At 38.6% G+C, this 25,976-nt stretch overlaps 1 protein-coding gene across 23 annotated transcripts in view; it reads right to left on the minus strand.

Moving 5' to 3' along the window:
• The window catches only part of ANK3 (ankyrin 3), a 755,326-nt gene that overhangs the window by 241,898 nt on the left and 487,452 nt on the right, over positions 1-25,976 (minus strand). For all 23 annotated transcript variants that reach the window (XM_066348428.1, XM_066348429.1, XM_066348430.1 and 20 more), the window contains one exon: positions 223-324. In XM_066348428.1, coding sequence (XP_066204525.1) covers positions 223-324 — 102 coding nt within the window. The remainder of the gene's footprint in view (positions 1-222; positions 325-25,976) is intronic.

Consider the following 25,976-nt stretch of genomic DNA (forward strand, 5'->3'; position numbering starts at 1 on the left):
TCATTACTTATTAAATTTTAGAAACTAATTATTAAAGGATACATACTTTTTTGAATATTCCTCTAACAAAGCAGAGATTAATTTGATAATTTAAGCTGGTGATGTTTAATAAAAAAAAAACTGGTAAAAAAAACCTCTTGGTAATATCTAACAAAGGGTTTAAGGAATTTAAAGTCTGGATTTTTAATTAAAAAATAAACAACAACAATAACCACAACTAACCTGATTGCAAATGTTGATGTCAACTCCATTTTTTATGTAGTCAAGGGCCTTTTCTAAGTGTCCTGCCCGAGCCGCTCTTAAGTAACTGGCATTGGCATCAGACTAAAATGGAAAATAAAAGCATTCTGATGAAAAAGGAAACTAATACGCATGTTTGTAACTACTCAGTTTATAGTGCAAACTAATAAAATAAAAAAATTGTTAAATTGATTTACATGCTTATCTCATTAATTGCGTTTCACAGATGTTGTATTTTTGTTACATAATAAAAGCAAGACAGTTAACCAGCAAAAAGATTATGACTCACTTTCCTGCAGTAGTCTGGAACCAAACCCACAGTATCTCAGAGGTGTGCCTGTATTGTATTTCTAACATGAAAATACTAACAAAAGGTCCTTGTAGAGTCACCAGAAAAAAAGACAAATTCTTTCGTTTCAAGAATACAAAGTTACACCTTGCGTGATATCATAACTGATTCTGAACCGGAAGAGAAAAATTTCCATAATTTGCAGGCACTTTCAATCAGCATAATTTCCAGGGAGTGAAGAGAAATTCTGTAATTTTCTGATGATTACATTAGAAAAACCTTATTATTTGATTGTATCAGAAATTTAACATCCATTCCATTCTTTTATAACTAACATAACCGATATTACAATTAATAGCTTCACAAATCCAAAAAATGCAGTTAGACTAATTTAACTAATTTGTGAGTAATGATGTTCCTTGGCTTTTGTGACAGATTATATTTGAAAAGCATTGATAAATGTCTACACAGATGTGTACTGACATTCCATATCAAGCTAGTTAAGGCAACAGCCTGGAGAAAACTCTATGAGAAACATGAGCAAATAATAGATTCATATAAAATTTAAAACCAAAACCCAAATCTGTAATTCATTTATTGAAAACTTACAACTCTAAATCGCAACTAAACTCTAATCCCTACCAATGCACAATTGGAACTACCCACTATTGAAATCTTTAATAGAAAGAAGACAGTGAGAGGAAAGCCAAAAAAGTTGGGCTTGCATGATTTCTAATGGAGTCTTGCTCAATGTTGAACAATACGGAAGCATGTTTTTCTCAGCCATAAGAAACGATGACATCAGATCATTTACAGCAAAATGGTGGGATCTTGATAACATTATAAGGAGTGAAATAAGTAAATCAGAAAAAAACAAGAAGTACATGATTCCATACATTGGTGGAACATAAAAATGAGACTAAGAGACATGGACAAGAGTGTGGTGGTTACCAGGGGTGGGGGGAGGGAGGACAGGGGGAGAGTTAGGGGGAGGGGGAGGGGCACAGAGAACTAGATAGAGGGTGGCGAAGGACAATCTGACTTTGGGCGAGGGGTATGCAACATAATTTAATGACAAAATAACCTAGACATGTTTTCTTTGAATATATGTACCCTGATTTATTAATGTCATCCCATTACCATTAATAAAAATTTATTTAAAAAAAAAAAAGCATGTTTTTCTGAATGGGCGGGCAAAAACATCTCGTCACTGGTTATTAATGCAATCGTACAGAGTATGACTTCGAAGAGGATGTTGCAAATACCTCCTTCAAAGTTCCTGTTCTGTAAAGCCTTCCCAGACCTCCCAGATAGTTTAATTGCTCAGTGTTCCCAAAGTATTAATTTCATTGAGCTCTCTTGGTATTTGTCACAGAACATCATAATTTTTGCTATACCTGCCTTTCTTCCTTCCTACATTAAGCTCCTTAAGAACAGCAGAGGCAGATTAAGGGACAGGCAATTGGAAAGCTGCCAAGATGCCAATTTTTGAGAAAAGCTAATTCATTCCTGGAAATGTGATTGAGGTAAAGGAAATTCCATCCTTTAGAAGGGTCTCTAATTCTGTTGTGGGTCAATTTAGTAAACTGACTTGGTCAGGACCTCAAAGGAGAGGGCATAGCAGCCAGTAATACTGTACTATTGGCATTTTGATGTGGGTAATTTTTTGATAATGGGAACAATTCTGTCTGTGCCAATGTTCAGTATCCCTGGCCTCCACCAACCAGGTACAAGTACTGTCTCCTATTTGTGACAACCAAAAACATCTCCAGAATTGACAAATTTCTGTGGGGGGTTGGTGAGGCACAAAATCTTCCCAATAGTGAACCACTGTTCTAAATAAATAATAAACCAATTTATTTAAAGATTATAGGCTTCAATAGGCTTAAATTTTTAGACAGCCTGGACTGCTACAAGGCAGGGACTCTATGTATAATATTCATCTTTCTGTTTCCGTTCCACCTAGAAAAATGTCCCTAGCATACAGCAGGTGTTTATAAATGTTTTGTGAATGAATGAATCAATAAATACGTAAACTGTGTGGAAAATAATTGTATTAGATAAGATATTGCCTGGAACAATAAAGAAAGCTTTATTAACAACAACAACAGCTATTTAGGTTGAAATTCAGCTGTAATACAAAGCTAAATACCAGAGATTTTTAATTAAGACAATTGAGTTGGGTATCAGGGAACAAATATAGATATTGATAAAATAAAACTGAGATATGAGTCAAACATGCAAATCATTTAGTCAGGCGGAGGGTTAAGAAAGAGGAGGACAAACCAAATCAGAAAAAAGATACACCAAAGCTTCCAGGAATTTAAAAGAAAATAATAGTCTTTAAAGAGATTTGGTATTTGAGAAGAGTCTTTTGTTTGTTTGTTTGCTTGGTTTGTAAGTTTAGTTAGAAATAAATTAGCTGTGTAAGGATGGCTAACTGTACCGTAAAATATCATCTTCATTAAGTCTGCTCAATGACTTATCAGTGAATTTGCCCCAAAAGGTGCTTATGTTGTTACGGGAAAAATGACATCAGTTTGCCTGGATAGTTCAACTGCCAGAGATAACAACTGCCAGTTAAACATCCCCAAATCTGACTTTTGAGTACATAAAAACAGCAGCTGAAGAAATTAAAAAAGAGGTTGGTAATTCAAGGAAAGCCTCAACTGACCAGATCCCAAATCTGAAATGGTTTGGCAATTTCATTTTCCTTTCAAATATTTTCAGAATTTTTTCACCTGAAACTCTAGCAGGGGTCCCCAAACTTTTTACACAGGGGCCAGTTCACTGTCCCTCAGACCGTGGGAGGGTCGCCACATATAGAGCTCCTCTCACTGACCACCAATGAAAGAGGTGTCCCTTCCGGAAGTGTGGTGGGGGCCAGATAAATGGCCTCAGGGGGCTGCATGTGGCCCACGGGCCATAGTTTGGGGATGCCTGCTAAAGCAAAACAGAACACAAACAATATAAGCTTAATATTCTAATTCAGTTGTTCTCTACCCATTTGGAGTTATTTTCTTTTGAGAATAACGGAAGATATCAACAAATTCCTTTCCTTCAACAACTGCACCCTTGCATGGACACACACACAATCTGCACAGATGCACCGAATGTGCTTAGGAATACACAGTCTGCACATGATTTCATGAGGCTCAGGATGGCTAAGTCAGCTCATGGAGTCAGGTATAATAACACCTGCTCTAATTATAAAAAATGATCTTGTGTATACTTTCACTACAGCTATTTCACCCAGTAATTCTCAGAAATAACTAATTTTTCATCTGAGAATTTAGGAGGAAGAGAAGGGACAAAAACTTATTTTCTCCACTTTTACTTTTCTCAGCCCTCTGTTATATACAGATATGCTTAACACACTAGTATAAAACAATTGGTTACTTTATACTTCAAAGTATGGGGGGGGAAGAGAGAGGAAAAGATAAATCAAGAAGGGGCATAAAAATTGATTTCAAGAAAATCAGCAACTTCGAAAATGAAGTTAATAATTCCCACAGAAAAATAAGAAGTTTCTCCTTTTCTTCCAACCACCTGTAAGCAAGGCAGTCACATGGTCCTTCCACATATATCTGAGAACGATGATGTGCTAATCGTGCCAACATCTGGCTATATGGCTGTGGCCAAAACAGATGTGGTACAAAGTAGACTCACTAGCCTACATCTCACTGTCTCTTACACTCTTCCAAATCTTGTTGCTTAAATGGCAGAGTAAATAATGGATTCTTTCCCCCCAAATTCTGCCTATGATACCTAAATATTTTTATTTTCTTAATGTTAAAAAAACATTCTGCATTTGACTCAACATCAATGTGTTGCATCTTCAGGCTGTCATTTCATTGAATAACCAGGGGCTACTTCTTCACAGTTTACAGCTTGTTTTTAAATCTGGAACATTATATCAAAACAATGCCTTTTTAAAGCCAGTTATAGACAAATTATTATGGAGGAAAATTAGGTCCCATGAGAAATTGAGCTCTGTTATGTGGAAAGTCTTACAGAGAAAGTCACTGCCTAAGGACAGTCGGCACAAAATGAACACAAGGAGGCTTGTCAGCAGTTTTCCTCCCTGAATGATCAAAATCTGAAGTAAGAAATTGGAAAAATGAAAGTGCTTCTCGTCATTATTTAATGTTATCTACTTATTTATTTTATGAGACAGGAAAGAAATATGAGCCATGTGTGCTTTTCAAGGAAATCGCTTCAAGGATAGAGTTAAGCATGATTATGAATTGGTCTAATAACCCAGCATATCCACCAGTACTAGGATACTGATATTACTCAGCAGAAAACTGTGATTGGAAAGAAGAAGCATTTCCTGAGTGTCAACCTCAGTATGGACCAATATTTCAAACCTCTGAGCATATGCTGTATACGAGTACAAGTACTTATAACTTAACATATATTTTGTAAATAGTAATATAATTGTCTAGGTCCTATGTTAACTTAGTCCTTATTTCTATGAAATCGTATAGGGGGTCAAATAGTGTCCCCCAAAATTCATTCCGTTTGGAACCTCAGAATGTGATCTTATTTGGAAATAGGATCTTTGCAAATATAATTAGTTAAGATGAGGTTATACTGGGTTAGAATGGGCCCTAAAACCAAAGATTGATGCCCTTATAAGAGGAGGAAGATATATATAAATACTGAAAAACTATGTTGCACACCTGAAACTGACATAATATATGTCAATTATACCTCAATTAATGAAAAAGAAGAGACTACACACAGACACACAGAGAGATGTGTAGCAGGCATCCCCAAACTACGGCCCGTGGGCCGCATGCGGCCCCCTGAGGCCATTTACCCAGCCCCCTGACGCACTTCCGGAAGGGGCACCTCTTTCATTGGTGGTCAGTGAGAGGAGCATTGTATGTGGCGGCACTCCAACAGCCTGAGGGACAGTGAACTGGCCCCCTGTGTAAAAAGTTTGGGGACCCCTGGGAGTTTTGTTGCCACAGACAAGGAGGGACCAGGGTCTGAAAGAAGCAAGGAAAAATCATCCCCTAGAGCCACTGTAGGGAGTGTGGCATGCTGACACCTTGAATGTGAACTCTGGCCTCCAGAACTATGAAAGATTAATTACTTCTTTAAGCCACCTAGTTTGTGCTGGTCTGCTATGGCAGCCCTAGGAAACTAATACAAGTAGGTACTATTACTACCTATTTTATAGATGAGCAAACTGAGCTTGTAGCAAATGACTTTCCTAAGAATGTTAACACAGACAGTCTGACTCCAGGGTCAAGGCTGTTAATCACTACTCTGAAAAAAGACCTAATAAATATTGGTCTATAGTTTATGCTCAATAACTCTTGGCTTATTCATTCATTTATCTTTCCTTAATTAGACCACCCATCCATCCATCAACCCAAACACTGAATTAAATATGTAGGTACTTTCAGGTGTGTCCTCCCTAGACCACAATTCCTTAACTGAATTCATTTCAAACTCAAGACTAGGCTAATAATGGATTGCCAGAAGAAATGCAGATTAGAGGCTCAGTGAGTAGATAACAGATTGCTTCTAAACTTCAGGGGTTTAGATATATCTAAACTACCAATTCTCTAACCATCTTCTTTAATGACATCTTCACAACTATCTGGGAACCATGTGAAGGGGAAGATAATCCTTTTTACAAGCTTCAGGTTCCTTTTCTCTACTGGTATCCTGCACTCTGCCTCCCAACAGACTCAGGTGTTTCTGAAAAATAATAAAAATATTTTTTTCTTTTCACTTTTCTACCTAACACTCCTTGTGATAATCTCTATTTATCAGAGTAGTGAACTGGTTAATAGGTCTGTATCCCAGCTACTCCATTTACTAACAGTGTTACCTTTGGCAAGTTTCTTAACATGCACGTGCCTCAGTTTTGTCAGCTGTCAAATGGGGATAAAACACTTGACTGTTAGATTGAAATTACCATATTTTTCACTCCATAAGATGCACTTGACCATAAGACACATCTAGGGCTTTAAAAAGGAAAATAAGAAAAAAAATATTGTGAACCAAATAGTGTGTTAAAATATTTAATAAAATACTGTATTTTTCGCTCCATAAGATGCACGGGCATTTTCCCCTCCACTTTTTTTGGGGGAAAAGTGTATCTTATGGAGCAAAAAATATGGTATAAAATTTATGTAAGGTGATTAACAGTGTGAGTGCATAACAAGCAGTCAACAAATGATTATTATTTTATTTTTAAATTATTTGTAAACATCAAAGAGTTTGAAGAACTTGTTTGGGCTCACTATTTGTATTTATACCCTTAATACTAATTCATATTTGAGTCTCCAGCCATATGGCTCCTCTTGTTGGTAAGCTCAAGTGTCACTTCATCTTTATTTTCCCTGATGAACACTGGGCATAACCCCCACTCTTTCACAGCACTAGGTCTGTTCAGCTCAGATGCCAGCTACGCCATCAAGTTTGGACTGTAATCTCTTTTAGGGTAGGGCCATGTCCTGGTCACGGCTTATTTCTGTATGACAAATTCTCAGTAAGTGCTGAACAAAGAAATGCTGATACCTAATGCATAGTCCAGTGCTCTAACTGTCCCTGGAGAAGCAAAAATCTATACCAATTTAAATGGGAACAAAAAGTCTGCTTTGTATCTTCTCCAGTCTCTTAGCTCCCTTTTTCACTAGATGAAGAAAGAGAAGTCTAGTAACAGAATTAGGAGTTCTTCTTCCAAACTACAGGAGAAGATAAAGGAGTGGGTCTGAGTTTATTCATATTTTTTAATTCATTAGGGGCACACAGATTATCTATCTATCTATCTAGCTACCTACTTACCTACCTACCTACTTAGCGAGAGGCAGGGAGACAGACAGAGAGACTCTCATATGCACCAGACCAACAAGCTGCCTACAGGGCGATGCTCTGCCCATCTGGGGCCACTGCTCTGTTGCTCAGCAACTGAGCTATTTTAGCACCTGAGGCGAGGCCATGGAGCCATGGCTGTGGGAGGGAAAGAGAGAGGAAGAGAGAGAGTAAAAGAGAGTGAGAAAGGGGGGGGGTACGGATGGAGTAGCAGAAGGTTGCTTCTCCTGAGTGCCCTGGTCAGGAATTGAACCCAGGGCTTCCATACACTGGGCCATGCTCTACCTCTGAGCCAACTGGCCAGGGCTCCAGCTTGATTTTTAATATGCTTGCTGGGATAATCCGTGGAACAACATCTTAGCATTAGCAGTAACTGATAGAAAGATTATGCAGGTAAAGTCTGCATTCTGTTGTGTCTAATGAATCATAAGGCATTTAAATGTCCTGACACAATCACTGGGCATCTTTGTGAGGCATTTTCCATAGAATGCCACAGATTCATTTTCACAAATCTGAAGTTTGTGCAATTATCATCTACACTGTATAGATTAGGAAAAGTGAAGTTAGGTAAGTTGCTGAAAGGAATTTTTCTAGAAACTGGCAGAGCCAGGATTAGAACTCATGACTTTAAAATGAGTTCTGATATTAAACCCACTAATGCCTTTCTTGACTAAATGTTCCAGAGTGAGATAAAAGAGAAAAAGAAACTTAGCTCTGTTGGATAGAGAAGGAAAGAAATATCAGCAACATTTATTTAGCATCATCAGACAGGCAGTGATCTGTTAGTTACTCTGCATAAATGAACTTACTTAACAGTTCTCAGTGTTTTACATTTGTGTTTGAAAGGAGAAACTGGAAGCTTGAGAAGATGCATCATCACCCACAGACAGACAGACAATGTTAGAACCAGAATTTGAAATCACATCTGTGTGATCTTATATCCCAGGAATATATTGCTGGAATACAGTAATTCTTCTTTATTTTTATTTTTCTATTTCAGTGGGAGAGAGAGAGAGAGAGAGAGAGAGAGGAATATTGAGCTGTTTCTGTATGTGCCCTGACCAGGAATTGGACCAGCAACCTCTGCATCAAGATGATGCTCCTACCAACCTATTTATCCAGCCCTGCCGAAAATTGTTCTTTCAACCAACTTCTCTCCCTCACCATTTCTTTTGTCTAACTGGACTGCTGCCCCAATACAGACAGCTTTTCTATAGGTTTCCCGCATGCAATGGCTCCTACTGGAAGTCAACTGTTTTCTCTTACATGTGCATGCCAGTTGTTCTGGTTGTTGTAATTATGCAATTTAGTGGGTATTATTCACACTATGAAACAGTATGTAGAGAAAGAGTATGTTTGTCAACTAAAATTACATTCTTTGGAAATACTTATTAGAAAGAAATTCCTAAAAATGTTACCATTGAATCGCATACGGATGAGATGACTTTAAGGAATGAAAATAAAAATCAGAAAGATTCTGTACTCAAATTACTTTAGTTTTCAGCTTTTCTTTGAAGATACTGAAACTGGGACTCTCAGAAGCAGTGTTGGTGTCGGAGGGACAGTGTGAACACCTGGCAGCAGATTCACACTCTGAGAGAAAGCCTCTCATCACAGCCCACCTTTGGCAAATGTATAGACATTTATGTAGCTTAGATATTACGTCAGAGTAATGGCGCAGTAGGAAGCGATACCGATAAATCTCCCCCAAAACTCAACAAGATCTTCAACCAGAAACAGAAAAACCTATCCTTGGAGCCTCCAGATTTTTGCAATACACCCGAAGGTATGGTCGAGCAAAAAATTGGCTTAATATATAATCAAACCCCGAAGGAAATAGGGAGTAAGAAATGCTCCGCCTTCCTCACTAACCTAAACAGGGTGGCTTTCACTGGGAACTGAGAATATAGAAACGGAGGCGGGCAAAGGGGGTGAATAGATCCAGGCCGCAGCACAAACGGCCGAACCAGGCTGTGACACGGCGATCCAAGCCGAGGAAGAACTGTTCCTGTGGCAACCCGGGCAACACAAGCTAACACTCATGCCAAACCCAGACAAAGAAAGACAAGTGGGCAGCCATTTTCCCCAATCCCCTGGTCGGCGCAGATAGTGGGCAAGAGATTCCTTCCAAAGCCCCGGGAGTGGGCGGCCGTGTTGTCCCACAGAGGGGCAGAGTCAGAGGCCTCTGTGTGGGCTGAAAGCGGAATCTCCGGGCCACCCCAGCGCCCTGGGAAAGCCGCGCACGGGGAGGGAGCGAGAGCCAATTTCAACGCTGGAACTTTTCTGTGCGGGTGGGGGTTTCACTCAGAGGGAGAGGCGGCCGGCCTGATATCCTGGTCTGCACGCGCAGATAGTGAGTGAGAGATTCCTCCGAGTGCCTCGGCAGTGCGCGCCTGTGTTATCCCACAGAGGAGCAGGGCCTTTGTGTGGGCCAAAAGCGGAATCTCGGGCCACCCCAGTGCCTTGAAAAAGCCACGCACGGGGACAGAGCGAGAGCCAATTCCAACGCTGGAACTTTTCCGTGCGGGTGGGGGTTTCACTCAGAGTGTGAGACTGCGGCCTGATATCCTGGTCTGCGTGCACAGATAGTGAGCGAGAGTTTCCTCCAAGCGCCCCGGAAGTGGGCACCCACCCGTGTTACCAGACAGAGTGGCAGAGCCAGAGGTCTTTGAGTGGGCGGAAGCCCCGCCTGATTATACTAGCAGCTCTGACTGACTGAGCCTTACCCAGAGCCCTGTGCTGAGTGGGAATAGAGTGGGGAGTTGCCAGCTCTTTGAGCCTCTTACTATCCAGGCAGAGGCAGCAGCAACCCCATAGCTGGATTATCAGGCTACTAATTGAGGAAGGAAAGACTAGGAGAGAGGCTCCAGGAACACAGACTCTCTCACTGTCGGAGCCTATAAATGCTAATGAGCCTTGACTGCCAACGAGACTGAAGCACAATATATGACATCGCCATAGAGACTTATCAACTGCAAACCTCTACCTGAGCGTGCCAAAGGGGCAGAACCCGGGGTACAGAGTCACTGACCAGGAAGAGGGAGAGAAAAGAAAAAGCAAGAAGGTAACCTCTCAAAATCAAGAATAATCTGCAGACTTTATAACCTATCCCATTTTATTATATTTGTTCGTTTGTTTCTCTTATCTTCATCCTTGATTTTTTTTTTCCTCCTCCAATTTGGTCGTTTAACTCTCTGCCAGTCTTACTCTCTCCTCTCCTTGAACTACCCTACCCATAAGTGTTACATTTCCCATTATCTTTTCTTTCCTCTTCCTTTCTCTCTATGAGGGTTGCACTCCAAAACCCTTAACTCTCTCTCTCTCCTCTTTTTTCTTTTTTCTTCTTTTAGTGGTTCCCTCTTTTTTTTCTCTCTCTCTCTTTCTTTTCTCCCTCTATATTAGTTTCTTCCTTTCTCCTTTACATCTCCTCTCATTCAAACCTCAATAACAAACAAATTATCTTATCTGGGACTCAAATTTATGTTTGTGGCATTTTGGGGTTTTTTTACTTCACCTTTTTAACTCACTAGCAGTGCTCCCATCCCTGGCTCTCCATTTTATCTAGTTCTTGTTCCACTAAATACAATAGTAATTTTTTAATTTGTCCCCCCATTTTCCTGTTTCCCTCTTATTCCTCTCATCATAACTCTTAGTCAACCAATACCTAAAAGCAAATCATTTTATTCTTGACCCAAATTTTTTCCTTATTTGCTTTTTGTGGGTCCATACACCCTTCTTTTTTTTTTTCTTTCTTTTTTTTTTTTTTCCCCTTTATTACTTTTCCCCAATTCAGGCCCTCCATTACAGGCATTGTTTGTTATAATTCACAGTTCACCACAAGATTTTCTCAAGAAAGAGGGGAGAGGAGAGGAGAGGAAAAAAGGAGGGGGGGGAATAATTTCCTTTTTTTTAATTTTTATTTTATTTTATTTTTCTTTATTTCATTATTAATTTAAAAAAAAACTTCGATTTTTAATTTTTTTTAACTTTTTATTCTTTATTAAATCTCATTAATACTATCAACAAAACCACCCTCAGATGCCATTAAGGAAGAGAAAATCGAATATCATGGATACAAAAGAAAGAGAGATAACACAGATAGATGAGGAAAAATCTATGGAGAAAAAATTTAATATATTGGAAACCTTGGAGCTAAATGACAGAGAATTTAAGATAGAAATCCTAAAAATCCTCCAAGATATACAAGAAAACACAGAAAGGCAATTTAGGGAGCTCAGAAAACAACTCAACGAACACAAAGAATATATTTCCAAGGAAATTGAAACTATAAAAACAAATCAAACAGAGATGAAAAACTCAATTCACGAGCTGAAAAATGAGGTAACAAGCTTAGCTAATAGAACAGACCAGATAGAAGAGAGGATTAGTGAAATAGAAGACAAGCAACTTGAGGCACAACAGAGAGAAGAAGAAAGAGACTCAAAAATTAAAAAAAATGAGAAAGCCCTACAAGAATTATCTGACTCCATCAAAAAGAATAACATAAGAATTATAGGTATATCAAAGGGAGAAGAGAGAGAAAATGGAATGGAGAACATACTCAAACAAATAATAGATGAGAACTTCCCAAGCCTGTGGAAAGAACTAAAGTCTCAAGTTCAAGAAGCAAACAGAACTTCCAGGTTTTCTTAACCCCAACAAACCTACTCCAAGGCACATCATAATGAAATTGGCACAAACCAATGGCAAAGAAAAAATCCTCAAGGCAGCCAGGGAAAAGAAGAATACAACATATAAAGGAAGGCCCATTAGATTATCATCAGATTTCTCAGCAGAAACTCTACAACCTAGAAGAGAGTGGACCCCAATATTTAAAGTCCTGAAAGAGAGGAACTTTCAGCCACAAATACTATACCTATCAAAGCTATCCTTCAAATATGAAGGAGAAATAAAAACATTCACAGATACAGAAAAGATGAGGGATTTATCATCAGAAAACCCCCACTCCAGGAATTACTAAAGGGGGTTCTCCAATCAGATACAAAGAACAAAGAAAAACCAAGCCACAAGTAAAAGCTCCAAGAAGAGCACAATAAAACCAAATTTAAACTGTGACAACAACAAAAAGAAAAGGGGGGAGAGGATGGAGATTAACAGTAGCAAAGGGCGATGGAGTGCAAAAGTACTCACAAAATAGTGCGCTACAATGAACAGGGTAGGAACCCTTTTCATTACCTAAAGGTAACCACCATTGAAAAAACCACCACAGAAGCACATGAGATAAAAAAGATAGCAACAGAGGAAAGATGTACGGAATACAACCAAATAAAAACAAAAGATAGAAAAATGAAAGAGAAGGATCAAACAAGACACAAAACTAACAGAAAGCAATATGTAAAATGACATTTATGTAGCTTAAAGTAAAACTCAAATGTTTAACAAACATGTGTACCTTTATAATTTCTGGCCATTAACTGTTTAAAAAAAATTAGCCAAAGAATTACTAATTTAAATATTGCTGTATAAAAGGACTATTAACTATGTTTTGTATTACTTGAGAGAATTCTAAGATACCTCTAATAAAGTTTCTTCCACTAAAAAGTTCTAAAAGCATTATCTAGGTGGCCTTAGATCTAAATACTACACTACCTGGTTCTGGTCACATATCAGAAAGTATGACTCAAAAAGAACACCAATTTCTGACCTTCTTGCACTGGACATGCTAATAAACGTGAATGAAGGTACCAGTGTACCATTGCAGATGGTACCAGTATGTCATTGCAGTTATATCCAGAAAGCACATCAATTGATTTTCTTAAATCCATGTTCTTAATGAGAGAGAGAGAGAGAGAGTAAGAGAGACAGAGACAGAGACAGAGACAGAAAGGGAGAGAGATGAGAAGTTTTAATTCTTTGTTGCAGCACCTTAGTTGTTCAATTGCTTTCTCATATGTGCCTTGACCAGGGGGCTCAGCCGAGCCAATGAGCCCTTGCTCAAGCCAGTGACCTTGGGCTTTAAGCCAGCAACCGTGGGATCATATCTATGATTCCACGCTCAAGCTGGCAACCTTAGGGTTTCCAACCTGGGTCCTCAGCATCCCAAGCCGACATTCTATCCACTGGGCCACCACCTGGTCAGGCTAAATTCACGTTCTAAACTCTAATAAGAGTTTGTGCTGAAAGTGAACTCACAATTTAGGCCTTGATGTGATAGATTATACTTCAATTAAAACAAATCTTTAAAGTAGATGGTACATGTTTATTCCATCACCAGGATTAAGGGCTCATAGTCAATAAAAGGGTTCAATATCCAACAGTGAAGTAGCAATGCCCACTTGACCTCTATTGTGAGGATGCAGTCACTGCTTTCTATGATGTTAGAGCTGTGCAGACTGGAATCAGCACATGACATTGGGATTCATAGTAAAGAAACCAATGGAAGTTGGGAGAGTCCATGTAGGTTCCTTGGAAAATGCCATGTCTGCATCCTGGATATAGCTGAGGAAAGAGCTAAGAGGAGGACGTAGGATTATAAAAGGGACTGGAGTAGAGAGAAGGAGGAAGAAACGTGGGTGGAGATGTTGAAATGAAAAGAGTTCAGGAATGGTGACTAGACCATCTCTATGGAAAAGAAGAGACACTTGAGGAGAATGGGAAAGGAGAGGTTCATAGCAGGTGTGGAATGGCAGATAAAGCCGATGTAGTGTCATCACAAAGATAACAGAAGACAGTGAAGAGTTTTGAGGAACGAAAGGAAATCATTATATCTATCTTTTAGCTCAATTAATTGATGGCAATGAGTGTGGGAGGAAATGGAGACTAAAAGATCTGCAGGTCAGTGGCTGTCATGTCTCAAGGATGTGCCGAGGAAGATTCAATAACAACAACAACAGCACAGACACTGAGGCCCTACCAGCAGAGGTTCAATTGGTCATTTTGATAAGCAAAGCTCAAAGGATTCTAATGTGTAACTAGAGGTGAGAATCACTGAATTGGGTTATCGGAAAAATAGAGCTCCACGTGATCTGGAGGTTGGGGTGGGCAGTGGGTGCAATGGCAGAGAAGAGAGTACTAGGAGGTGTTGGGAAGGTCTGCCGACAGACTTTTAACTTCACAAAATATTAAATTCTCAATTCTAGATTTGCAGTAAATATTTTGGCTTTTGTATTTGCCTTTTCATACTTTCTCTCACTTTCCAATACTCCCCTTCTCTTTTAAGCAAACTTGCAAAGCCAGAAATAAAAGATGTGAGGCATTTTTTTGGTAACATCAAACATTTATTTTTGGTGACTAAAGTAATACAGATTTGTAAATTATTCTCAATTATGAAAGGGACTTACACAGTATGGGGCCTGCTTATCAAAATCCCTAAATCCTTTCTGACATTGACTCTTAATTAATGATTTCAATGTCAATTACTTTTGAAATACAAATGGAGCTGTTTTGCAGAACTTCACAAGATCCAAAACTGGTATGTATATTTGAAATAAAATAATTTTCATTGAAAAAAAAGTCAGCTAAATCGGGAGTCATACTCTCCTAGGTTTAAGGCTTTGAGATTGAGTGGTCCTGGCCCAGCACATGAGGGGAGAGCCTAAGGCAATACATGAAATTTTTTTTAGCCACTAGACTACAGCAGAATCACTGCTTATATCCTGGGACACATCCATTCAGATAGTGCCTGTTCAAAGTTGCCAGCTAATTTAGAGTAAGCTATTATGTGCTGATATTTTATAGATATCTTGCATAATTTCTGATCAATTCCAAAAGAATGCGATGAATTGCACAACTCAGAAGAACTGTGCCACTCGTGTAACAATCTGCCTCCTGTCAGTAAAAACCTCAGGTCGTTAGGAGACTGCCCCCCCCACACACATACCCCCAACCCCATCCAAAGGAGTATTAGGTCTTTATGTTCAGCAAATAGACCCTTTTTAAGTAGGTGTTCAGGGCTGAAGTGCAGAAATTAAAAAAAAAAAAAAAAAAAGGCCCTGGCCGGTTGGCTCAGCGGTAGAGCGTCGGCCTGGCATGCGGGGGACCCAGGTTCGATTCCCGGCCAGGGCACATAGGAGAAGCGCCCATTTGCTTCTCCACCCCCCCCCTCCTTCCTCTCTGTCTCTCTCTTCCCCTCCCGCAGCCAAGGCTCCATTGGAGCAAAGATGGCCCAGGCGCTGGGGATGGCTCCTTGGCCTCTGCCCCAGGCGCTAGAGTGGCTCTGGTCGCGGCAGAGCGTCGCCCCGGAGGGGCAGAGCATCGTCCCCTGGTGGGCAGAGCGTCGCCCCTGGTGGGCGTGCCCGGTGGATCCCGGTCGGGTGCATGCGGGAGTCTGTCTGACTGTCTCTCCCCATTTCCAGCTTCAGAAAAAGAAAAAAGGAGGAAGAATTTTGTGTGTCTTTTGCATGGCTAGTACTTGAAAAACTCAAGTCCTTTCAGTTAGGGAAGACTTTGAGTTATTAAGATTTATTTATTTTTATTTAATGGCTATACAGTTATTGGAATAAACCAACATTTTCGATCCATAAAGCAGTAAGAGCAGTACAGGGGTGTGGGGGCTTAAGCAGTAAGAAAAACACTTCTCAAGGCTATCTGTGTCCCTAATCTAAACTATCAAAAGCACTCAAGTACAAGGGGCTGCCTCCACAGATTCCTTCCTGTCGCTAAAAGGCTGTCTTTGTTTTTAAGGATTTTGCTGGGAAGTAACCTCAGTTCATCCCTGAAAATGAGGTCACTGCCCCCTAACGACATGTTAGGCATGGTTAGCATCTTCCCACTGGGCCCTCCGCCAGCAAGGCCCCTGCTGTTGCACGGTTCAAATCTGCCAGCGTCTGTTCACAGCGGCCCTTCAAACCGAAAGGCAAACAACGCTCCCATCTTTATCTTTAAGTAGAGGGCAGTGGAAAATGGTTAAAAAAATAAACACAGTGCAGGCTTTTGTTTTTGCAAAGGCACTTTTTAAAAGAGATTTGCTTGGCCATACTGATAAACCCACCCTCCTCAAGCCGGTCTGCAATGATCTGGTTTCCCTCAAAAGGAAGATCCAGAGTTCAGACTCCTTGCGGTTCTTCTCTCCCCCAGATTTCAGACCCCTAAACTTTCTTCTGGACACTGATTAGGAGTAAAAAGAAATACAGAGAAGCAAAATGGTTCCCACAGGAAAACTAAAAAAGTGTGTGTTGTTGTTGGGTGGGTGAGTAGTATTTCCAAGATTTCTCAATGTAAAGTTGATTCTGTTCAGCTACAAAATAGGATTTACTTGAGTTTGTCTGAAATTTCCTGAGAACATTAAGTAAAAATTTAAAGAGCCAGTTTCAGCTGCCTCTCAAAGGATATAAAATTATAAATATCAGGGAAGAAAAGTTGTGTATATCTAAATAATATGAGGTCAAGATAGTAACCTTTTGTCTTGATTTGTCCTAGAGAAGGGCAGAATTTCAAACCATTTGGACTTTTAAACGTTTTGTTTTAAAAACTTTCCTCATGCTATAGAAATTGCAAGATATCTTAGTGAGCTTGGACACAGATGATTATGTTTTGTAGAATGCTATAAATGATGTTGGGAATTGAAGGATTTGATAGACTTAGCTAGAATCAGACTAAATGATATGTGAGTTCCCTCCTTCCCTGAGAAGCTCCATAATATTGAGCTATGTGCCAGTCTTATTACAGTTAACGGTAAATAGTATACTTTCTAAATGATCAAAAATAAAAAAAGTGTTAATAAAAAGCCAGGGGACTTAACACAAAATGTAGAAAGAGGTGTAGCTCTTTATCCAAAAATTATTTTTAAAATTTAAAATGAAAACTAAATGAACTCTTTCCTTTACCTCTATTCAAAATTAGGGTACAATGAGTCTGTCTTTAGTACTAGCATGAAGAGTGAAGTTATATAACAGGGACATGTCAACCTTAAATTTTGTAAAATATTTATCCTTTGTTACTCTGAATGTAAAGATCCAAATACATAAGCCTGGACAAACAGTCACAGATGAAGAAATTGTTTCTGAAAAGTGTGCTTTGCACGTATATTCATTACCAGGTTTGTCTGAAACCTCTGCTGTGCTTGGACATATTTCTGGTGACCTCTTGTGACAAAGAAGCACAAGAGGAATGCTATACATTTGGAGGAGAAAAGTCTATTTACAGCAGTCTAAGTGCTCAGCAATTCAGAACACATAAAAACTCTGGAGAATTTTCTATTTTATTTTTCTATCTTAATCCATAACAATGGAATATTAATATGAGAAAGATTTAGACCTTTTGGAACCTTTAATCATCTTTATGTTAGGAAATTATTTTCCCAGTTGAGTTAAAACAAGAATGCAACTGAAGACTGCATTAAAGAGTTAGCAGTTGATACTGGTTTGTGATAAGTAAATTCTGGGTGACAGGTTATCCCAAATGTATAACTGAAATCTTCTCTATTTGTTAGGCAGAAGGCCAGTGCTGGACAAAGACGTAGCGCCCCTGGGGTCTTACACTTTCTCATTATCCACCCTTCCTTTCGCTTTTCCTTGTAGGCTTCATTTGGTTCATCTATCTCAAATAATTTCCCACATTAACATGTCTTTTAAGATTCTTTGTCGTTCTCCCATGAGCTAGGTCGCCTATGAAATACTGAATGCATAATCCGCACTCCATTGTTCATCCAAGGAAGCAGCTGTCTTAACCGATCAGGCGCTCTCACCCTTGGCAGCCAGTTGACATGCACCTCACCATGCCTTCACTGAACATGTGCAGGCCCTTAACACACCTCAACAATATTGACTAAATAATCCCAGGGTTCATAGCCCTGACCGAGTAGACTGGTAAGCAAAGATTCAATACATTAATAGTTATTTCTTTGTCTTAATATATAGATTGTATAAACAATGAAAGTGCATTTCTATTTTTTATACACGTCTTATTTTTTGAGGTGTGTAGAGATCCTGAAATCATTTCTATTTGTATAAGTAGAAAACTGAAGAAAAAAATAGGTGTAATTTGCTTAACTACTTAGGAAATGGCCATGGATAGCGTTTAGGACCCATGGATTTAATGTTCTTCTCAGTACCTCGGTACAAGAGCAAGAATGAATTATTATAATGAACATAGAAATACATATATTAGTGTTTGAATATTGTTGGGTAAATACCCAGAAGTGGGCTTTCTGTGTCATAGGGTACTTGCACTTTCCATTTTCTGAGGAACCTCCATGCTGCTTCCACAGCGGCTGCACCAATATATAAACCCACCAACAGTGCAGGAGGGTTCCCTTTTCTCCACATCCTTGCTAATGCTTGTTTATTGATTTATTGATGATAGTAATTTGACAGGTGTGAAGTGATATTTTATTGGAGTTTTAATTTGCATTTCTCTGATGTTTAGTGACACTGAGCATCTTTTCATGTCTATTGGCTATCTGTATGTACTCTTTGGAGAAGTGTCTATCCAGGTCCTCAATACCAATTTGAAAAGATATATGCACCCCTATGTTCATTGCAACATTATCTACAATGGCCTAGATATGAAAGCAACTGAAGTGTCTATCAATATACAAATGGATAAAGATGTGGCATATATATATATTATACACATACACACAATGGAATATTACTTAGCCATAAAAATGAATGGGCTTTTTAACATTTGCGACAACATGGATGGAACTGGAGGCTATTATGCTGAGAAAGTAAGTCGAACAGAGAAAGAAAAATACCACAGGATTTAGTATTTGTGGAATCTAATAGAAAAATAAACAAAACAGAAACAAACTCATAGATACAGAGAATAAACTGATGGCCACTAGATGGGAGGGGGGTCAAGGGAGAGGGTAAAAAAGGTGAAGGGTTTAAGAAGAACAAATTATCAGTTATAAAAACAGTGACGAGGACATCAAGTATAGCATAGGAAATATAATCAATAGCATTGTAATAACTATGTATGGTGCCAGATGGGTGACTTACCAGGGTGATCACTTCATTAGGTATATAAATGTCTAATTATTACGGTGTATAACTGAAACTAATATAATTGAAATATAAAAAAAATTAAAGAATGAATTAGTCCAGAATTTTATGGTTTGAACTAGTAAAGGAACTTAGCTAAAGATTTTCCTGCCAGATTCCTAGGTTGAATGGGATCTCCAAGGTCAACCCTTTTCCCCAAATACTATACTATCCATGTGGTAACTCTTCCTGCAGTTATCTCACCAACAGTGCATGAGGGTTCCCTTTTTTCCACATCCTCACCAACAGCTGTTTGTTGATTTATTGATTGATGATAGCCATTTTTGCAATGATGAGATGCAAAGTAATATCTCACTGTAGTTTTAATTTGCATTTCTCTGATGATTAGTGATGTTGAGTATCCTGGGGGAAACGTCTAAACATCGTGACCCACACCTCACAGATGAAGTGTGCTAAAAACGACAGATAGCTTTGTCTTTCAGACAGTAAATGAAGTTGCCATGAGCCCCAGTGCCATAGTATTATGTAGTAAAATTTTGAGAATCTGCAGGCAGCTTCGTTTATAAAACAAATATCTGCCTGGCCTGTGGGGTCACAGTGGATGAAGTGCCGACCTGGAACACTGAGGTTGCTGATTCAAAACCCTGGGCTTGCCCAGTCAAGGCACATATGACAAGCAACCAATGAACAGCTAGAGTGAAGCAACTACTTCTCATCCTCCCCACCCCTTGTCTCTATAAAATCAATAAATAAAATCTTAAAAAAAAACCCAAAACCAAATACCAAGTTGTTGCAGAGCTTGGCTAAAGATGACAACAACAACAAATTGCAGAGTCCCTTAGAAATATACTTTGTAATACTAAGATATTGCTACTTATCACTGAGAAAATGCATAGCAGTTACTTCTGGCATTATACATGGTGGATTATATAAAACATGTCAACTGTTTGGGATTTTTCCATTTATTTGGTATGTCATGAATCAGAACAAGGATGTCAGGGCTTCACGCCTAAGGACCCTTATTATGTAGGAGGTATTGGCACGAGTCCTAAAATATTTAATCCAGGGAATTATTCACATTTTAAATATAGCGACTGAAAACAGCAATAAGCTAAAATTGGTCTAGGTATCAGGAGAAAAGAGAAGAAATTTATTTAAGGAGACGAACACTTTCCCAAGAGTTTTTTTGTTCCTTTTTGAGATCAGGAAATAAATAGCTTGGTTTTTAGAGTGCACAGACAATGTTGCGAATATTTTCTTCTTACATACTTTATATGGTGGGAATCAGCTAGGAAATCCCAATACACTGGACTGAGCTTCCTGGTCAGACAATAATAGGCTTGGACTTGAAAGCTCAGAAGAATTGAAGGATGAGGCTCATGGTACCAGAGGGAGAGGGGGTGTTAGCTAGTGAGAGGACGGGTTCTTGAATTCATCATCCTAAAGGGTTGTGCGCCAGGTGGGGCAGCTGGAACTTTGCTGGTAAATGAAACAATCTGCCTTTTCTGGGGGCTTGTGGTGAGGATGATTTCATACTGATTCTTTTAAAAACCAATATACCAGAACGCTATTGCTCTTTCCATTTAAATCAGGGGTCTCAAACTCAACTCAGCATGTGGGCCGCAGAGCAAGATCATAGCCGTTCGGCGGGCCACACTAGGTCTACAAAAGGCAACTGTTACGCAACACTTTTCTCACTGCAGTTGAAAACAAAAAAAAATCAGTACAACAAGCACAATCGTACATGCAGTTTACTCAGTGTCACAAAACGACCAGAAACTGTAGTTCGCATCACAACTGCTGTTAACTAAGCTAATATCTAGCTAGGATGCTAGAGAAATGAAAAATACAAGTAGGCCCCTAGGCTTACTTAATTTTATCCAAAATATTTTGAACTTCGTGGATTAGTCTGCGGGCCGCACAAAATTGTTCGGCAGGCCGCGAGTTTGAGACCCCTGATTTAAATGGTTCATTTCCATTTGCATCTATGATCAACAGAGGGTTCTTAGGAGCTCATAGTAAACACATAGCTAAAGAAGTTCTCATTTGAATGAATAAAGAATATACTTTAAAACAGATTAGGTCACTAGTGAAGTCAGAGATAAATAGATAGGTATACAGATTGACAGACTGATTTGTGAATCTTAAAAAATCTTCAAGCAACATTTATGTTTTTCCTGGGAAAAGATTTATAAATAGACTTAACATCTTTACACTGAATGCAATAAAATGGAAGAGACAGAAAAAGAGCATGTACGGCCCAGATGCACAGAAGATATTTTTTAAAGTATGATGAAACATGTAGTCAAGATAATAAGGAAGGCTATTTTATTTTATTTTTTACCTAAAGTGAAGCATGTAAGAGTAGGCCTTACCTCTAGGTTGAGGTAACCATCGAAATATGTAGTTATAAGTTGTTATACTATGGTAGATGACTTTGAAATATCTGTCTATATTATAGTTTAACAGCTAAGAAACACCACAAGGATCCTGGGAATAAAGACTCATATTTAAAAAGCTGCCTTTCACGTATGAAAATGAAGGTCATAAATCAGGGTTAGCATATTGTATGTATTTTTAAAGTGTTTAAAGACAGAAAATGATGCGTTAATTTAGGACAGGTATATCAGCAAGTCAACAGAGCTTGACGATTTCTGAGTCCAGACTCTGGAGCCAGAATGTCTGGGTTCAACCCTGGCTCCGCAATTTACAAACCATGTGACCTTGGAAAGCTGTACCACAGTTTCCTTATTTGTAAAATGAGAATAGCAGTAAAATTTAACTTACAGGGCTGTTGACAACATTAAGTGAGCTACTGTATGCAAAGCACACAGGTGGCCCTCAGTTATTGGTATACCTGATCAATTAAACATTTTTTAAATTATTATTTTTAGCTTCCTTGGCTATGAGTATAGTCATGAGAGTCCAGTAAACATAACTGGTCACACAGGGACTAAACTCACAAATTTGACCTTATTGAACCAAAGCTTTCAGTAACTGCTAAACAAGGCCAGGGAATGTATGCATTGCAATCTGAATGGTACTCAATCTTGTTTGTCTCAGGGTCCATTTATACTCTTAAGTATTAGCGAGGATCCCCAAAGAGCTTTTGATTAAGAGGGTTATAATTAGTTATTTTTGTATTAGAAGATAAAACTCAGAATTAAACAAATATTAATTTATTTTAAAATAACAATAGCACTATACAATAACATAAAATATATATCTTAGGAAAAATAGCTATTTTCTAAAACAAACAAATACGGTAAGACTAGTATTGCTTTATAATTTTGCAAATCTTTTTAACGTCCGACAATAGAAGACAGTCTCATATTGAATTCTACATTCAGTCTGTGACCATGGGGTGTTTTGCCTGCAGTATGTGAAGGAAAGGCCTCAGATAAAGCATGTAGTTAGAAAAGGGGGATCTCACAGAGAGTCAAGTATTCTGGAAGGGTCTCACAGACCACACTTCATGTGGTTAGTCTAGTTGTCAAGGATTTACCTCTTGGTAGGGGCCTACCACTTCCCAACAGAGTAATTTAGGAGAGCCATGATTGAACAGTAAGACAAAGTCAATAAAAACAGTGCTGTTATTTTTGCACAGTACAGACCAGGATCACGCTAATTGTCGCCTGTTTATTGCCTTCTGTCCCCTTGCTTCAGCCCTCTCCCACATAGGATCTTTCCAAGTGGTCTTATTCACACGCTCAAATACTTTGATGCTATTATACTCTGACAGTGGATAACACTGTCCTCAGGATGTCAATTTGATGTTCTCGAAGTGACATATGAGAAATGAACAACACACACCATTGCAATTGGTGCCACCATATCAAAGAGATAGCATAAAAATTCTTTATAGACAACTTGTCATTGTGTAAACACAACTGTAGATACAAATCTTGTTTTCTGGGAAGCTTCTAGACTGGAAAACAATCTCATTTTGGTCACTAAAATGGAAAATTAATTAGTACATTTTTTCTGTTTAAAATGTTTTAAAATAGCGTAAGTATTTTAAACCATTTTATAAGACTAAATGGTGGCCAGAAGGCTAAACATTATATTAAACCAAACCTATTAGATTTTTTGGCTCCTTGACAGCTATGTAAGTAATACCAAGTTGTAACTGAATTTATTTGCAACTGGATTCAAATACTGTACTCTTGATGAGATGCTTGAAATTAGGAGAGGGTACACTCTTGTAAAGATGAAAGTTTGTTTAAAAATTATAACAAATAGCCTTGGCCGGTTGGCTCAGCGGTAGAGCGTCGGCCTGGCGTGCAGGAGACCCGGGTTCGATTCCCGGCCAGGGCACATAGGAGAAGTGCCCATTTGCTTCTCTGCCCCCACCCCCTCCTTCCTCTCTGTCTCTCTCTTCCCCTCCTGCAGCCAAGGCTCCATTGGAGCAAAGATGGCCCGGGCGCTGGGGATGGCTCCTTGGCCTCTGCCCCAGGCGCTAGAGTGGCTCTGGTCACGGCAGAGTGACGCCCTGGAGGGGCAGAGCATCGCCCCCTGGTGGGCAGAGCATCGCCCCTGGTGGGCGTGCCGGGTGGATCCCGGTCGGGCGCATGCGGGAGTCTGTCTGACTGTCTCTCCCCGTTTCCAGCTTCAGAAAAATACACAAACACAAAAAAAATTATAACAAATAGTTATTGAGTACTTAATATGTGCCAGGCTCTGGGGATCAATAGATGGCTAAGACACCATCTGTGTTCAAAAAAGTACAGAATTCAAAGTAAAATTTTGTGGGTTTTTTTTTTGTTTTTTTTGTTTTTTGTATTTTTCCAAAGTTGGAAACGGGAAGGCAAGCAGACAGACTCCTGCATGCGCCCGAATAGGATCCACCTGGCACGCCCACCAGGGGGCAATGCTCTGCCCATCTGGGGTGCTGCTCTGTTGCAAACAGAGCCATTCTAGTGCCTGAGGCAGAGGCCACAGAGCCATTCTCAGTGCCCGGGCCAACTCTGCTCCAATGGAGCCTCGGCTGCGGGAGGGGAAGAGAGAGATAGAGAGGAAAGAAAGGGGGAGGGGTAGAGAAGCAGATGAGCGCTTCTCCTGTGTGCCATGGCTGGGAATTGAACCCGGGACTCCTGCAGGCCAGGCCGACGCTCTACCACTGAGCCAACTGGCCAGGGCAAAATTTTGTTTATTGATAAATGTTTTCAAAATATAACAGAAAAATTATTAAACTATAGAAATGTAATTCGGTAATATATCAAAATGATGCTGAGTTAAAGCACAATATAATCAAGAATTCAAGAGTAAATAAAAAATGAAGCAAAGCAATTTTAAATTATGACTTTATATACTTTTTAAATTGGTGACATTATTCACTTGCCCCTTAACCAAAGAAAAATGGCATTTACGGTACTTCCCAATATTATTCTGCAAATGAGTATCTATCATGAATGTCTATATAGATCTTTATTTCATATAATAGTCATAAGTGGCTCCTAAAATAAAAAAAATTATTTCTAGGTGCTGTACTTAATAATTAATTAGCAACTGTAGATATCTATTGGATATACTCTAAAATGTGTTACATAACCTAATAACAGGTTTTATTAATGGTCTAGTTAGAAGAAAGTTCTATTTTTATAATTAGATTTTACAACATATTCTGAGGACCATAGAAAAAAAATAAATATATGCATTAGGATAAAGAGTTGGCAAATATATATTACTTTGCGACTCATGACTGTTCAAAAGACATGACACTTAGATTTTAATTCCCCTTTGTCCTACAAATATTGCTTTAACTTGACTATCACCCAAATTTATAACTGACAGTAGGTAGCATTTTTGTATTTTCACATAGAAGAAAACAAAGTTAGTTGATAAGTAAATATTATACTACATAATTAAAAACTTCCTTTTCAAAACAAGAAACTACAGAAAGTCTCAGCAGCAAAAAGACAGTTATAGTGATTCCTTGAGTTTGACTATATAAATTTTCTTACGTGCTCCCAACATCCTCAAGTAAAATATATCAGCAATAAAATTAGAAATTCCCCAATAATTAAATATACATTTATTAATTGATTATTGAAAACCAGAAATACAAAAATAGAACATATCTGAGTTGAAAGATAGAAAATTAAATAACAAGAATTTTAATTTGGTATTATAGAGTACTTTTACAAATAAAAATAATTTTGAAAAATTAAAAATAATTCCCAGCTCTTAGAAGATCTTATCTTTAGCTGCCTCTAAAATGCATACTAAAACTGCAGTAATTAAGCTTTGCTCAATATTAGAGTCTAACTTTTAAAATAAACATTATTTGAACAATTCAAGTTTAAGAGTTATTTTTTCATCAATTATTTATGACAGAACTAGTTCTTCCATAAAGATTTGATTATTAACAACTCATGAGAGTCTCTAAAATTGGCAAAGATCCACACACATTTACCTTTCTAGAAGGTCTGTCCTGCAAAGGTTTCACAATAACAAGCTGTAAAATCACTGCAAGTTTCTTCCAAAACACAGACTAAGCTAACCTATGGAAAAACCTCTAAACAATACTCTAAAAACTACAAGCCAAGAAGAAGTAGTACGCGGTATTAATGATCATTTGTGAAAATGTAATTATCTACTATACCCTCTTTGCAAAGAATTTATCCATAGTTCAGCTCATGCAGATAGAGTGTTCAGTCTTTCATTCAAGTCAGAGATGAAACCAGAAGCTGAATAATTCTTAT

Source organism: Saccopteryx leptura, chromosome 9 (genome assembly GCF_036850995.1).
Source record: "Saccopteryx leptura isolate mSacLep1 chromosome 9, mSacLep1_pri_phased_curated, whole genome shotgun sequence".
NCBI lineage: Eukaryota > Metazoa > Chordata > Mammalia > Chiroptera > Emballonuridae > Saccopteryx > Saccopteryx leptura.